Source organism: Montipora capricornis, chromosome 6 (assembly GCF_036669925.1).
Source record: "Montipora capricornis isolate CH-2021 chromosome 6, ASM3666992v2, whole genome shotgun sequence".
NCBI classification, from domain to species: domain Eukaryota; kingdom Metazoa; phylum Cnidaria; class Anthozoa; order Scleractinia; family Acroporidae; genus Montipora; species Montipora capricornis.
In genome coordinates, this window is record NC_090888.1 from 57,894,343 (window position 1) to 57,910,259 (window position 15,917).

At 42.5% G+C, this 15,917-nt stretch overlaps 2 protein-coding genes across 2 annotated transcripts in view; both read left to right on the forward strand.

Moving 5' to 3' along the window:
* Positions 1-1,138: 1,138 nt before the first annotated feature.
* Positions 1,139-1,588, forward strand: LOC138054193 (uncharacterized). Its single transcript, XM_068900685.1, has one exon. The coding sequence runs from the start codon at positions 1,139-1,141 to the stop codon at positions 1,586-1,588; it is 450 nt and encodes a 149-aa protein (XP_068756786.1).
* A 6,753-nt stretch (positions 1,589-8,341) lies between these two features.
* Positions 8,342-15,917, forward strand: part of LOC138052610 (NF-kappa-B inhibitor-interacting Ras-like protein 2) — a 34,750-nt gene continuing 27,174 nt past the window's right edge. The window contains exon 1 of the mRNA XM_068899148.1: positions 8,342-8,479. Coding sequence (XP_068755249.1) covers positions 8,381-8,479 — 99 coding nt within the window. The 5' untranslated portion in view covers positions 8,342-8,380. The remainder of the gene's footprint in view (positions 8,480-15,917) is intronic.

Here is a 15,917-nt window from a genome sequence, read left to right on the forward strand (position 1 = left end):
AAATTTGCTCCAACTCCTAACCAACTCCCACAAAAGAATATTGTTGCTGATGAAAGAAAGGCCCCTCAAGATTTAAAAAAAGACGAGACCAGGATTTTAATGAAAGCTGATAAAGGAAACTGCTTCGTAGTCCTGGATAAATGTGATTCAGTACAACAGCAAAATGGACTCTTTACTTAGCAACCGTAACACCTATGAACTAGTCCTCAAATCCCCCTTCAAGAGGATTGAACGTGAACTCAAAAGGCTTCTCGTCCTGAAGAATCAATATAACATCAGCAATTCCACTTACCGCAAACTTCACTCCACTGATGCCATACCACCAGCCATTCGTGGATCAATCAAACATCACAAACAAGGAAATACCAGCGCACCGGTGGCTCAGTTGGTTGAGCACCGGGCTGTTACGCGGGAGGTCGTGAGTTCAATTCCGGCCGGACCAACACTCAGGGTCTTTAAACAACTGAGAAGAAAGTGCTGCCTTTGTAATTACATTTGCAAATGGTTAGACTCTCTAGTCTTCTCGTATAAGGACGATAAGCCGAAGGTCCCGTCTCACAGCTCTTCAATGTTCATAATCTGTGGGACGTAAAAGAACCCATACCCTTGTCGCAAAGAGTAGGGCATGTAGTTCCCGGTGTTGTGGTCTGTCTTTTGTGATGTATCATGGTTGGGAGGGTAAATGCTCGGAGATATTAGCTACACCAAGCTACTCTAAAAATCGGAGGGTAAATAAAGATATATGATATGATGATATATGATATGATATGAAATCCTATTAGAACCATTGTTTCATCCATTGGCTCAGCTTTCTACAGTACTTCTAAGTTTCTTACCGACATCTTGTCACCTCTACAAAACAGTAATGGTTTCTCTGTTTCTAACTCTGCCAAGTTTGCTGAACAAATCTCCAATGATGACATCCAGGATGACAAACTTATGCTATCCTTAAATGTAGTATCACTATTTACAGCTATTTCCACGGACAAAGCCTGTGATTACATAAGCAACAAACTACTTAAGGACGATTCACTTTCTTCACGAACGAGTTTAGACAGTAATGAAATCATTTCACTGTTGAACTTTATCTTATCTAACGATTACTTTATTTATGATGATAAGATATGCAAACAGATCCATGGTTGCGCGAAGGGTAGCCCCGTCACTGAGCCCTGTGGTGGCGAAGTTGTGCATGGAAGCGATGGAAGAAGTGGCCATTGACAAGTCTAAAGTACAAGCTAAAAAAGTATGGAAACGCTACGTGGATGACAGCTATTGTATCATCAAAAGAGATGCTGTTAACTCTTTTCATACTACATTTAATCCCATCGATCCACACATCTCATTTCCTATTGAGGAGGAATCTGACCGACAGATCGCCTTCCTGGATACTTTGGTTTCTCGCAAGGATAACACGATCACTATTGATGTTTACCGCAAAGCAACTCACACGGAGAGATATTTAGACTTTTCTTCTCACCATGACAAACGCCACATGATCAGCACAGCTGAGACCCTCCTACACCGCGCAATTAAACTCCTAAATACACCACAAGGGAAAAATATCGAGATCAACCAACGTCATTGATGCTCTACGAGCCAACAACTATCCCTCCTATCATTATTTCCAATATCGAAAATTTTCCAAACCACCCACACATGCCATCCCTTCGCCTGAAGAATTGTTTTGCATGTTTTTTAAATGGGTTGCCCCTCAAGAGAACCCTAATGGTTTGCTGTCCTTCCTTTCATCAATGGTGTTACGCAACCGCTAACAAGAATTCTTCGAAGGCACGACATTCGAGTTGTAAATAAGCCCCTCAAGACTTTGCAACAAGAATTCATTCTCCTAAATTCAGACAACCTATTGAACACCAACCCAACGTGAATTACAAAATACCCTGTGCCGATTGTGATTGGTGTTATGTAGGTGAAACCGGCCGTTGCCTTGAAACCCGCAAGAAAGAACATATTAGGAATGTAAAAACATGTGCTAACGGTCAAACATTGCGAAACATGAATGGTCATTCGGTCATCGCATTGATTTTAATCATTCTCGAGTTCATATGGTATCGACAATGGCTTATTTCGTATTAGAAAAACTTTGGAGGCTTGGCACACTTCTGCTACCAAGCATGCTGACGATAATTCTAAGCCGATTCCTAATCAGTATAGCATTATTTTTAAACAAAAGCCACCTTTTTTCATACTTTTACTTTGTTCTTCTTATTATTTTTATCTCGCCTTTTTTCCATATATTTACCAATTTACATTTCATGTTTTATCCGTGGAAGGCTGTAGATCGATGTTCCTTATATCCACGAGTTTTGGTGAGGTTCTTTATGCAACTATATCACTCCTGCATTTAGAAGCAAGAAACGGAAGAATTAAAGAAATGACTTTCTTCGAAGGTGAAGCAAAATATTCTGAACAAGTACAGATTAATTGTGCACCGCCTTTCACTGACCAACGCGAAGACTTTAAGGGCCGATTTACACGGTACGACTTTGTCGCATGCGACAACGGCTTACGACAGGCCCACGACATGATTTACGACTGTTGTGTACGTCAGAAAAAATGTCGTAGCATTTTAAAACATGCTTTAAAACGCTGCGACAATCGTATGTCATGTCGTAGGCCTGTCGCGAGCTTGTCGCATGCGACAAAATCGTATCGTGTAAATCGGCCCTAATACATGTAGAAATGGAATCGACCGACACATGGTGAGAAGACGGTGCCTGTTCATCCCCTAAGCTCACGGGGGATAAATAAATTCCATTTTGGAAGGTGACTGCCATTTGGAGAGTAACATCAAAGCTATCAAAGTATACCAATGTTTATCAAAGCTATCACGAAGTTTTGCAAGCTATGAGTCATCAAAGCCACATGAATACAACTTGAACAACATCCGTGACATGAAACACAGTGGCAACCAAGCAATCCATGCTTCCAGACACTAGTACTTGTGTGATGGACCATAATGAAGAACTGTCGAAAGACTCGGTCACTGATTATGTAACGAAAACTGATGAGAAATCCGTACCAATCTCCTACGATAGAGCAAGGGCTGAGGCAGTACATGCTCCCCGGGACAAAGAACCTTCCAGGATTAATTCCTCACAAGAAAACGTCGAGCTTGTTTCAGAAAGAGAAGGTAATTAGAAGGTGTATTGTGCATTGTTTAAATAAGGACGTACCGAGCTCGTCTGAGTTGAGAAAGTGTTTATCTCTTGCTTTTGGAAAATATTATATCTCTATACCTAGACCGCAACGCAGACATAACAATCTTCGAGAGTAAAGGCAAAGGTACACCTTATTTAACGTCGGAAGTTCCTTTACTCTCTAGAGAGTATTCTCCAAGGAAGCCGACGGTGCGCTCATTTTACCCCCACGTTTCATCAGTGCTTCATTTTAAGGTATTTAAAGCTACGTAGGCTACACTGAAAGAAAAGAAGTCTAAACAAGGATGTGAGACCCGGGGATCGAACTCGGGACCTCTTGCACCAAGGCCGCGCACTAACCAACTGTGCCACCCTTGTTAGGAGATCCCAATTGTCATTTTTATCTTATTATCCGCAGGACTGCTAAACACAAAAAAAGACTTGTCAGTCCTATTGTGTATTCAAGATCAATCCGCTACTACGCAGTCGACAAAATTGAACCAACAAAATGAGAATTATTGTCTATCAAGAGAAAAGGTATTGATATCAGGAGACATTGAATCAAACCCAGGCCCTGCTGCTAATCGAAAGAGTACACATACAGCACATAGAATGGTAAGAAATCCTTCTATAGGACTGTTGCAGGCTCGATTAGCTCAAAAGGGGTTGAAGGTACTAGAATGTTCCTGAGATGGTTCATGCTTCTTTTCTTCTGTTGGCCACCAGTTATGCAATGATCCTTCCTATCACATGAATGAAATACTGCTGGAGTTGAATCCATCAGAAACAACCGTCAAAAATTTATTGGACCCATTACAGAGCAATTCTGTGTTTGTTTTCACAGCAACATACATGGTGCCATGCACTTATTGTGCAAGCAGTTTGCAATGTATTAAATGTTACTATACGTATAAATGAATCCATTGAGGGGTGGGCACCAGTAACTGTTATCAGTCCTATATAAGCGGACATAAGGGAACTACTGTGAACATTGGACATCTAGATAGAAGAAACTATGTTTCAGCACTTCAGTTAGATTATTATAATGACAGTATTTCAGGTTATGAAATCAGCGGTGTTACCAATGTTAACAATTATTCAGAGCCTGGTAATAATCGATTAATTAACGATGGCCAAAAATGATGTGAGTGTCAGTAATAATTTCTACAAAGCAGTGGCAAAAAAGAGTTCATATGAGAGAATGTATCAAGCGGAAGAGACAAAATCACTTGAAGAGTTCAGGGAAAAGAAAAACAATGCAAAACGCCAAAACAGATCTAAAAATATTGAAGCAGCAAGGGAATAGGAAAAGAAAAGCAATCCAGAACATATCAGAGACCTAAACAGAGAAGCATAAAACCATTTAAGGAAAGCTATGCAGAGCTCAAGGCTAAACCAAACTGAAATTTGTCAAGGTCAAGACTCTAGTAGACATTCCATGTCAAAAGTGATTCAGTCTTTTTCGTGATAAGATAACACATGGCCCTGAATATATATGCACTTCCTGTGATCAGTAATGGTTCAGATCATCTGTTTCTAAGTGTAACAGTATCAAATATAGTGATAAATATTCGCAAGGTTTGTTGGAGGAATGTATAACTGTCACAAAAAGTGCAACGAACTTTGAACACATGGTACAGCTCTTTATAGAGGATGTGTTAAAAAGTAATCTTATGCCTATTGGAGAAATGGTATACTTACTTCACAGGGTTGAATTCCAGCAAAGGGGATTACCTCACATACATGCATTATTTTGGGTATCTAGTTGTATATGAGAGCCCACCATGCTGTTACACAATTATCCATGGCAACTATCAATGCTAATGCATAAAGAAAACTTCAGCCTGCCAATTTTAAACAATCGCCGTAACTTTCATATCCACGAGTAACGACAGTGGCACTTTGATTAAATCTTTTAGCCAGAGAACGTTTTTTCTGGAGTTGATAATGTAAATTGACCACCGTACAGGGATTCTAAAAGCTGATGTTTCTAGCGTCAGCTCTTCGTCAGAGCGAATGGAGGAATTATCAGTTGTGTGTAGTTATTATAGTGGAGTAGGAGCTACGCTAATGGTGGTAAAATGCCAACGGGAAAAATAGGAATATATTAGTTAAATGAAAAGCGTTCGTTAATACATGTGTACCGTGAGGATAAAGGGTGCCAACTTGGAAGATGAATTTTTGTTCCAGATTCTTGCGGCTTTCCGTCGCGCCTAGATGTAGGGAAAGGCCGCAGATAGCCATGTGTTTTTTGGAGTAGTTAGGGAGATTAAAATGACGAGCGACTGGCTTAGATGCATCCTTGTCATTCTTCTCAACATCGCGAAGGTGTTCGCGGAATCGGTCGCCTAGTCGTCTACCGGCTGTCTCGCCAATGTATAATTTATTGCATAACGTACAGGTTATGCAATAAATGACATTTGCGGAGGTATATATGAAGCGATCGGTGATCTTAACAGATCGCTTAGTGCTGCGCTTAGTGCTGTGTACCAGTGTACACTACAAACCTACAGATTCTCACAGTTTTTTGTTGTATTCATCGTCACATCCATCACATGTCAAGAACTCCATTCCTTATTCTCAATTTCTTAGACTTCGACGTTTATGTAGTGATGACTCCGATTTTTCCAGCAAATCAGAGGAGATGTGCCAGTTCTTCGAAAAACGTGGCTGTCCTGTCTCTATGGTCGAAGCGGGCCATCATCGCGCCCAACAATTTGATCGACAGTCAGCACTACAAACGTCACAAAAAGATAAGCATGACAGAATTCCATTCACCCTCGCTTTCCATCCTCATAATCACGTAGCCAAAGTATCATTCTTAATAATTTTAAATTACTCCAAAATGATCGCAAGACTGGTAGAATCTTTCGCAACCTCCACTTATTTCATTCAAACGCGACAAAACCGTAGGCAACTTTTTAGTTAGAAACGCATTCAAAACTAACGAGCAACCCGGCACTTTCAAATGCGCGCGCTCACGGTGCGAAACTTGTCTTTTCATTCTTAACACTAGCGAGATATCGGGACCTAAGCGATCTGTTAAGATCACCGATCATTTCACATGTACCTCCGTAAATGCCATTTATTGCATAACCTGTACGTTATGTAATAAATTATACATTAGCAAGACAGCCGGTAGACGACTTGGCGACCGATTCCGCGAACACCTTCGCGTTGTTGAGAAGAATGACAAAGATGCAAGTCGTTTTAAATTAATCTCCCTAACCACTCCAAAAAACACATGGCTATCTGCGGCCTTTCCTACATCTATGTACGACGGGAAGCCGGAAGAATCTGGAACAAAAATTCATCTTCCAAATCGGCCTCCCTAATCCCCACGGTATTAACGAACGCTTTTCATTTAATTAATGTATTCCTATTTTTCACGTTGCCATTTTACCACCAATATTGTAGCTCCTACTCCACCATAAAAACTACACACAGCCCATAATTCCTCGATTCGCTCTGACGAAGGGCTAACGCTCGAAACATCAGCTTTTAGAATCCCTGTACGGTGGTCAATTTACATTATCAACTCCGTTGATAAAACCAAATTTTTAAGATGTATATAGTTCGCGATACTGTTCTGGTGTTATTCTAATTAGTATTTCGTATCCAAATTACCGAATGGCCATTGTATGAGAATGAAATATATTCTATCGAATGATAATATATTTTTATCGCATGAAAATATATTTAGGAGTAACTTCAGATAACACTGCCAAAATAGGAACGTTTCCTTTTATTGCTTATAAATAACGAAAGATGTCACTGAACGGCTTAAGCTGGTGAGTTATTGCGTTGTCCACAGTTTCGTTCAGGTATCCCTTACTTACTTCTATGTCTTCGGATAAAAGCATTAGGAGCGATAAGCAGATTTAGGTCATTCGGATCGGAGATGCCGCCTGAGGAGCGAGAAATATACACACATTATTGCTTCGCTCTTAGAACGAGAAATACACTACACTGATACATCATCAATTTTTTGCGCTCGCTCATTGCGTTTTCAGAACGAGAAGTATATAATCATCAGTCGGTTTCGCGTGGAGCCTCGCCCTTCAATTCGTCGCTCAATTTATTGTGGGGTGCAGGGATGGCGTAGTGGTGAGAGCACTCGCCTCCCGCCACCGTGGCTCGGGTTCGATAGCCAGACTCGGCGTCATTTGTGGGTTGAGAAAGTTTATTCCCTGCTCTGCACCGAGAGTTTCTTTCTCCGGGTGCTCTGGTTTTGCCCCCTCCTCACAACATAACTGTTTTTTCGAGGTTTATTGAGGGACAGAAGGTTATTTCCGCGAAGATCATAAGAAGAAGACAGGAGAGAAAAATTAATATTTTTCATATACAGTAGCGGGAAAATCATTTTAAAAAAGACATTTATACAGTAATATAAGTAAATTGTGAATGCGCATATTCCATAGAGTAGAGTTCAGTTGAATTTAGCGGCCATGTTGGAGGAGTGAAATATTCTTTTGGGAATTGAACTCTATTCTTATGAAAATTCTTCTTTTTGTTTTAGTATGCAAATATGGCTGCTGGTCACATGAGCGAAAACACTCTATAAGTCTCAGTATTCTCTTCTTTACATTATACCGTTCCTTTGACAAGTAATTACGAAAGGCCACTTTTTTGGCTAGACCAGACACGCACCTTTCTTACGTTACATTTATGCCTGTAGAATCTACTGAAATGTCAATTCCTCGTAAAAACCAGCATCTTTTTGGTATGGTACATAGCGGAAAGCCAGAACATTTACGCATGCGCTGACGGAATGTTTAAACAAGACAGGACAAAGCAGTACCTCTGGACATGGCGCCAGAGCGTCGTACCAAACGAGTCATCCCGGGATTTCGACCAGTGCGAACACTTTTGGACGCAGTTAGCCCTTCGCTGCTTTCAGATACCGACCTTCCTCCCGGTAAACAATATGAGTCAGTTCCCACTCCCACTCACAGCTCCAGACCACCCTTGTCAATTATTTGGCGTAAGATTTCGCTCGCTTTAATATTCATGTAAAAACTATGAGAAAAGTAATTTTATCTCTCATATGGTAAGCACTGAAGAAAGTGCTTCAATCTGGAGATCGAAAATCTGGAGAAGACTTCAGCTGGATAAAGTTAGGACAGAGTGTGGGCTACCTGTCGCCTCTTGTACTTTTCCTCCCCAGGCCCAAACGAGGCGGCAGTTGTTCTTTCAGTTCGGCGATCCTTCTGGTTGAAATGCCCAAGTATCTACGTCTTGTTGTAGCTGGAGGAAGTTGTGTTGGAAAAACAGCGCTAATAGAACAAGCAGTGTTCGGAAAACATTCTCCCGGGCAGGTAAGCGAAAGTCTCCTTGCTTAAATAGACCTGCCAACCCCTCAGAGCTCAAAATCTGGAGGTGGACTGCAAAAATCTGGAGATTCAGTGAAAATAACGGGAGATTTTATAAATTGCCTCCGTACAAAGGTTACATTTAACTGGTACACTAGTGCAGTAGCTAAATACAAACTATCTGTACGATGTGTGTTATACGCAGCAGTTACTTTAACGGTCAGTGTAAAACGCAGACTGCTGACTGTAGACCAGAGGTAAAATGCAGACTGAGGTTGTAACGTAACTGTTGAAAAGGCCCAAACCCCTAGAAATGTTAACCTTCGGCCTAATTAGGCCTAAAACAATATTTAGGCTTAACTGTTAGCATTTCTAATGGTTTTGGGCTTTTTCAACAGTTAAATTATAACCTCAGTCTGCGTTTTACCCCCGGGCCGGTCTGCAGTCTGCAGTCTGCAGTCTGCGTTTTACACTGACCAGTTACTTTAAGCTAAAAGGTCGGGAGTAACTCGAAGTTGTACCCCTTAAAATCGGGATACTTGGCTACGCAGTTTGTGCACGCTCTTTCTTTTTTATGTTTTTAGAACGAGAAGTAGACACACTACGTGGGCTACGCGGCTACACGGCTACGCGGCCACATGTACGTGGCTACATGGCTACGTGGCTACGTGGCTACATGAACTAAGTGTTGAAATGAAGTGCTACAGCGGTCCGCAGTCCCGCAGTCAATGAACAATGAACTAAGTGTTGAAATAGAGTGGTACCGCGGTTCGCAGTCCCGCAGTTGATGAAAAGTGTAGTTCACCACACTGCAAAATGAAAGTTAAAATTTTACGAGAGTTCTTAGGCCTTAGTAATCACTGCAACGAGTGCTTAGGCTTAATCAGTAAATGAGTGCTTTATTCTTCACATGATTTCGTGAAAAGTGTAGTTGACTGAACCACAAAATGAAAGCTAAAATTTTACGAGAATGTTTAGGCCTAATCAGTAAACTAGTTCTTGTTAATTTTGGCAACTTCGAGACTGCGGTAGCAAGGACCAACAAGGTGAACACCAACGTGTTCAATGCAAGCGGCATATTTTGTAATGTTTATATAAAAATATTCTGTATATTATGTCGACTGTGGGACTGCGGTAGCAGGATTTGATGAGTCGCCGGGTATTCTGAAGTTTAGCCCGTTCTTGTTCACTTCGGCTCATAGATCATTGAAGAACGAGGTAATATACATTGAACTTTACATAGCCAAGTAGCCCCAATTAGCCATGTAGCCCCGTAGCGTGTCTATTTCTCGTCCTAAAAACATAAAAAAGAAAGAGCGTACACAAACTGCGTAGCCAAGTATCCCAATTTTAAGGGGTACAATTTAGAGTGGCGGGGTATTCTGTAGTTAAGCCTTGACTTTGACAAATCTTCATCATAATGATCATGCTCACGCTCTCCCTGAAGCCATTTTGTTCATCTTACCGGCACTTATGACGAAAGCATGTCCAGCAATGCATGAAATCGAGCAAGTTAGTCCCCAGACCTATATACTCCTCCAGAAGATTACGAGGGAATATCATGCAAGTGTTCCTTCAAATGGTTGCATTTTCTTTGCAAAGTGATGGGTCTGGCCGGCCAGTTCTGACAAAAGGAAAGCGCCCTTAGTTATACTTAACATCACAAACTCTCTCGCACACGCAAGAGTTGTTTCTCCGTGGATGGTCCACTTTTCTGAAGCCCCATGCCCTTCCCAAAGGCCAAATGGAAGGTTTTGAAACTGGATGTTTTGGTATTGTGCCAGCTTCCATTGCAGGGGCTGCAGGGTATTTTGAAAGTGTGTTTTTTTTGGGGGGGGGGGAGGGGTGTGAGGTGTAGTAGAAAACAACACTGCCCCTCCTTCTCCGCAGCCCCTGTATTGTTTTGAAGGATAAGTCATATTGTTGTCCCATCACTTTTACTTAGGCCCTACATCCGGGCTACCTAGAGCTTGTTGTTGTTGTTCTGGTTCTAACCGAGACCCTTGTGATCGAGTGTGGAATAAAGACTGTGTTCATTGAGTTATCATTACAGCCTGCCTCATCTGTCCTGGCCAACATGGTGTCAGAATAGTGGGATTGACCCAACAAGTCGACAAGAGAAGCATTCGCAGAGACTAAACATACATTAAGTGAAACAGTGGCAGTCGACTTTTCAAACAGTGATGGCAAACCTCAGATGACCCGAATTGAAACTTGGTGGGAATAATTTTATATCAGAAAATTTCAAGAACTTTGAACTCAGATTCAATGACTGCTAGATCCAAGCAGAGAACAGAAAGTTAGCAAAAAACCCTGAGATGGAGAGAGCGGATTATTAAAAGAAACCTTTGCTGGAAATACTGGTTCTACGATCGGCATTGCCGGTCGAAGCTTTGCAGGTGGTCCGCTACACCATCGAACCGCAGATAACAGCTGATGATTGGAAAAAACCATGGATCTGGATGGACAAATTACGACTTCGTTACGCGGGATCTATCGGTACTTGAGGAACAAGTACACTGGATTAGCCATAAACAAATGAAACTAAAGTGGGAGCCTGGAACCTGCTTTTGGTGCAGGGACTGACGAGGCCCTCACACCTGGAAAACATGTCCTGAAAATGGCACAAAGTATGGAATTAATGACCACTTTTCCAGGGTCTGTCTTGAGACAGAAAACTACCGAGGAAACAGAACCCCTTCAGGCCAATCACAACCGGTACCCCCGCGATCAGAACCCACATCTGCAACACACCACACCTGATCAACACCCTGTGGAACACTACACTGATGACTACCAACAACAGTGCAACTCCCCGGAAACACGACAGGTACACAGTGTCCACACAGACCCCGCAAAGAAAAAGTATTTTGTTACCCTTCCAACCCTCGCCAATGGCATTCCAGATAGACACAGCTGCCACCTGCAATACCCTGTCTGAATATGTCCTTCTCAGGTTGATGCCAAACATGAAACTAAGAAAGTAACCTTACCTACTTCACTTGTATGGCGATGTCCAGCCACTGGGACAGATTGACCTTCTGTGGGAACGAAACAAAAGATACGAATCCCTTACATTCCAGATACTCCCTAGAGATGTCATTGTCATGATGAACAAACCAGCCCCTTGTCTCTGGGTTCAATTGTGTGGACGCACTGGAACTCATCACCATCAGCAGTTTTTCCCTCACATCAGCAGTAAAAAAACTCTACAGGAAAGAGAGTCCCCCACCTACCAAGCCAGCTCGTCACATACCAGCCCAGACCCAGGTAGCCCAACAGCCAAAACCAATAGTACACCCAAGGAAGTCAAAGGCTGTCATCTTTGACCAACCCAACGAGGACAAGCGGTACCGGGACCCCACCACACCCTCAACCTCAAAACCCATAATTATCCCTTCCAAAAGACGCCTGGCCCCACCTGTGGAACCCATACAAGAAAACATACAACAACAGTATCCTGAGAACTTCGAAGGCCGATGTCTCCCAAGTACAAATGCCGATCCATTGAGTCCCCGTAGCCAAATGCATAAAAGAAAAAGAAGCCCTTGACAGACATGCCATTGCTGGTATCATGGAGAAAGTGGAGGAACCCACCTCTTAGTGCTCCAATGAGGTCATCAAAGAGACACCAAAGAAAACAAGGATCTGTATTGACCCCAACCAAACAATCAATAAGGGTAATCTGAGACCAGTATACCAAATGCCGACAATGTCTGAACAACTCCACAGACTGCCATACCAAATGCTTCTCACTAGTGGATGTCAGAGAAGGCTTTCTACACATACCCCTTGATGAAGCATCGTCACTCATGGCAACAATGCACATGTCCTACAGGAGATACTGATGGCTACGCTTCCATTTGGTATCTCAAGCACCCCTCAAGTACCGTGCATTGCAATGATATTCTTGTCTTTGGAGAAAGCACAACCTACCAAGAAGCCGAGAAAGACCATGACCGCCGTCTTGTTGCCCTTATGGAGCACTGCTCAACGAAGAACATAAAACTAAACCAGAGCAAACTACAGTTCAAACTATAACAAGTCAAATTCATAGGCAACATCATAACTGATCGAGGAATGCAAGGAGACCCAGACAACACCCTAATCAGAGTTTTTCTCTGTCCTTGTGTGGGCCCATTTCCATTGGTAGGGCTAAAGCTCACGTGTTTCATATGGGTAGAAAACTAGCACTTCACATTACACTCTAATAGTTAAATCGATGGTACTGCCAGTGCCCTTGTCCAACCGCATAGTGAAGGACGCCTTCAACCTTTAGCATACACATCAAACAGCCTCAACACCACAGAACAATGATACTGACAAATCGAAAACGAATGCTTAGTCATTTGCAATGCATTTGGAAAATGTTACCACTGGCTGTACTATAATGGAAAATATGTTTAAAAAACCCAGCACAAAGCACCAGCACAGCTCCAGAAAATGCTAATGAGACTGCAGAGTTACCGCTTCTCCATCAAAATTATACAAGAAAGGAACCTCACTCCACCTGGCAGGCACCCTCTCAAGAGCTGCACTGCCCACCCCAGTGCATGCCAGGATCACGGGCGTCGAAGACTTCAGGACAGAACTCACAAAGGAATCCGACACTCACAACCCACGCCTCACAGAAACCACAGAATCTTGCCTATGCAACAAGGCCAAAAAGGATGAAGGCCTTTCCACATTAATGATCACAATCGCTCAGGGCTTGCTGGATGAAAGAAAGCAGGTACCACAACCACTATGGCTGTACTGGCCCTACTGGGACGAGCTAACAATTGATAATGGCTTATCTACAAAGGAGCGCAGGTGATGATACCACAATCTATGCAAGCGGAGATGCTGCTCAAAATCCATGCAAATCACTTTGGTCCTTAGACAAATATACACATGGCAGGAGAAGTATTAATCTGGCCTGGGATGAGACAAGCAGTCTTTGATATGTGCACAAACTGTAGTACCTGTGCACAGTATGGATCGAAGTCAACAAAAGAACCGATGAGATCGCTCCTGATCCCGACACTACCATAACAGATTATAAGCCAAGACATCTTCATGCATAGCCTACTTGTAACAGTATGCCATTTCTCTGACTGGATTGATGTGGATGAACTTGAACACTTTTATAGCAATATCAGTTGCCATGTTCGGCATCCCCCATATCTGACACATGGAGAACGGTCCGCAATTCACCAGCTAGGATTACATGAACTTTGCTTCTGAGTATGGGTTTGCACATACCACCTCAAGGCCCTACCATTCTCAAGTCCATGTTAAACCTTGCTCAACTATAGAAACACACCACCAAAAGGCCACACCTACTCCCTTGCCCAACGCATGATGAGCTGCCAGACACTCCCAACACTCCCAACACCTGACCACCTTTTTGAGCCAATGCCAATCAACCTTGACACAATATCAACAGAGATCAAGGCCAAACGCAATGCCAGTAAAGCCCACTATGACAAGACAGCATGTCCGGAGCATAGTAAAATCAACATTGGCGAATTTGTGTATGGACGACTGCCGACTAGCCAACCAGGCACCCCATGGGCCAACGCCATGAAAACGCCAAGCAGTACCATTCAAAGAAATCGGATACACATCCGGCATGCAGCACGTCCTCCTCCAACACCACGTTATGCACCACCTACACTCCTGCCAGCACCAGGACACAACCTTGCACATCACTACAATCCCCAAGGACTGGTGCTGAACACGCCCACTGTTTCACCTACACAGCAGCCATTTTCCCCCGTCAGACACAAGTAACAACGGACTGGATCCCACTACTTCATCCCTTCCACAATCACAAGAAACAAGCACCTAATATGGGACCCCTCCCATAATATTTCGAGACATCTTTGAGCTAGTACCATTTATTTCCTGGTGCTCGGATTTGTCATCTGCAAATACATGGTTTTTAGGCTGTGCTGGATCTCAAGTGAAGTGAATTCTTTGCCTGGCCTATTCCCCCACTCATGCCATACTCCCTACTCTCAGGGACGTTCACTTCATACTCACTCTTAGACTATTTTGGTACTCAGAGCTACACAAGAAGTGTAGAAGCGGGGGGGCACTCCATGGTCAACAATTTTCATTTTCGTGCCATATGGTAAATTAAACAGTGATGTACATGATGATTGACATTGCATCTGTGAGTGCTCTACAAAGCATTATTACCCATGTAATAGTCATGGATCATGGGTGTTTTTCTCAGGCGTAATTATCTTCAATAGCAGTATCCCACATGGCTGTAGTTTTTGTTTTTTGTGTGTCATTGTCAATGTGAACTGAACTATGAAAATAACTAGTTGCACTGGCCACTTGAAATCAATGTATTAGCTTCATGGCTGCCAACAATATTTTTTCAACACTTGGAGATGTTTGGGTGGAACATTAGGAGGCGGGGGAGTTTACTCTTCACTTTGCCCCCAGGGAATGAGGACTTGACCACTTTCACTATCATAAAAAGTGAATGCCCCACGGGGACCCGCGGGGGTCCGAATAAAATTATTCTTTCCCTGTCAAGTGCCATTTGCATGACTGCACTGGTAAGAGTGGACGTGACCATTTAAGAAAGTAAAACTTTGCAAATTATGATTAATTTATGTTTATTAATTTTTATCAGCCAACGTTTCGAACAATGAGGATATTTATGAAGTTCAGCTGGAAACTGACAGAGGAGTGAAAGAGAGGATTAGGATCTTTGATACTGCATCTGTGGTGAGGTGCTTGAGTTGATCATCGTAGGTGGCAAATCAAGCTGGTGACAGGTTCTGCAGTTGCAGATCCAGACCTATCTACATTGTTTATGGGGGAATGGAGTATATAGCTCTCAGCCTAACTTGGCACAGAATGCCTATGCCTTGTAGGTCTGCTACATTGTACAGTCATGTAGCTTTGGGCCAAAAATAAGGAAGACCAAGGCCTTGTTGGTCCCTTCCTTAGATGATCCTTACAATGTAGTTTTGTGCGAATAGAGTCCAATTGCATGTTGAAGCTTGGTTTCTTCTTTCTTATGAACAACATCTCATAAATAAGATTGTCTAGTTTTTCAGCCAGATACGAAAAGGACCAGATCAACTCGGATTACTCACCTCAGATCGACTTAAAAAAGATGATAAGGCCTCAAGAAATCAACTTAGCCATAATCTTTAAGCTAATCTGCCACAAATGTAGTTTTGGCTTACAAAAACCGTTTTTTGCTTGACCCGAGCTGAGTGATCCGAATTGATCCGGTCTGACTTTCGTACTTACGCTTAGGTTGGCTGGTACATCTTCAGGATGGAAAGGTTACTTGTAAGGTCGCAGACAGTTGTAATTTTATGGGCCTTCTATATAGTCCTTTTCTCTAAAGGCTTATCAATAGTCTGAGCATACTTACATGTTACAACACTACATGTATATGGACTCTAGAGAAGATAGATATGCTAATCAT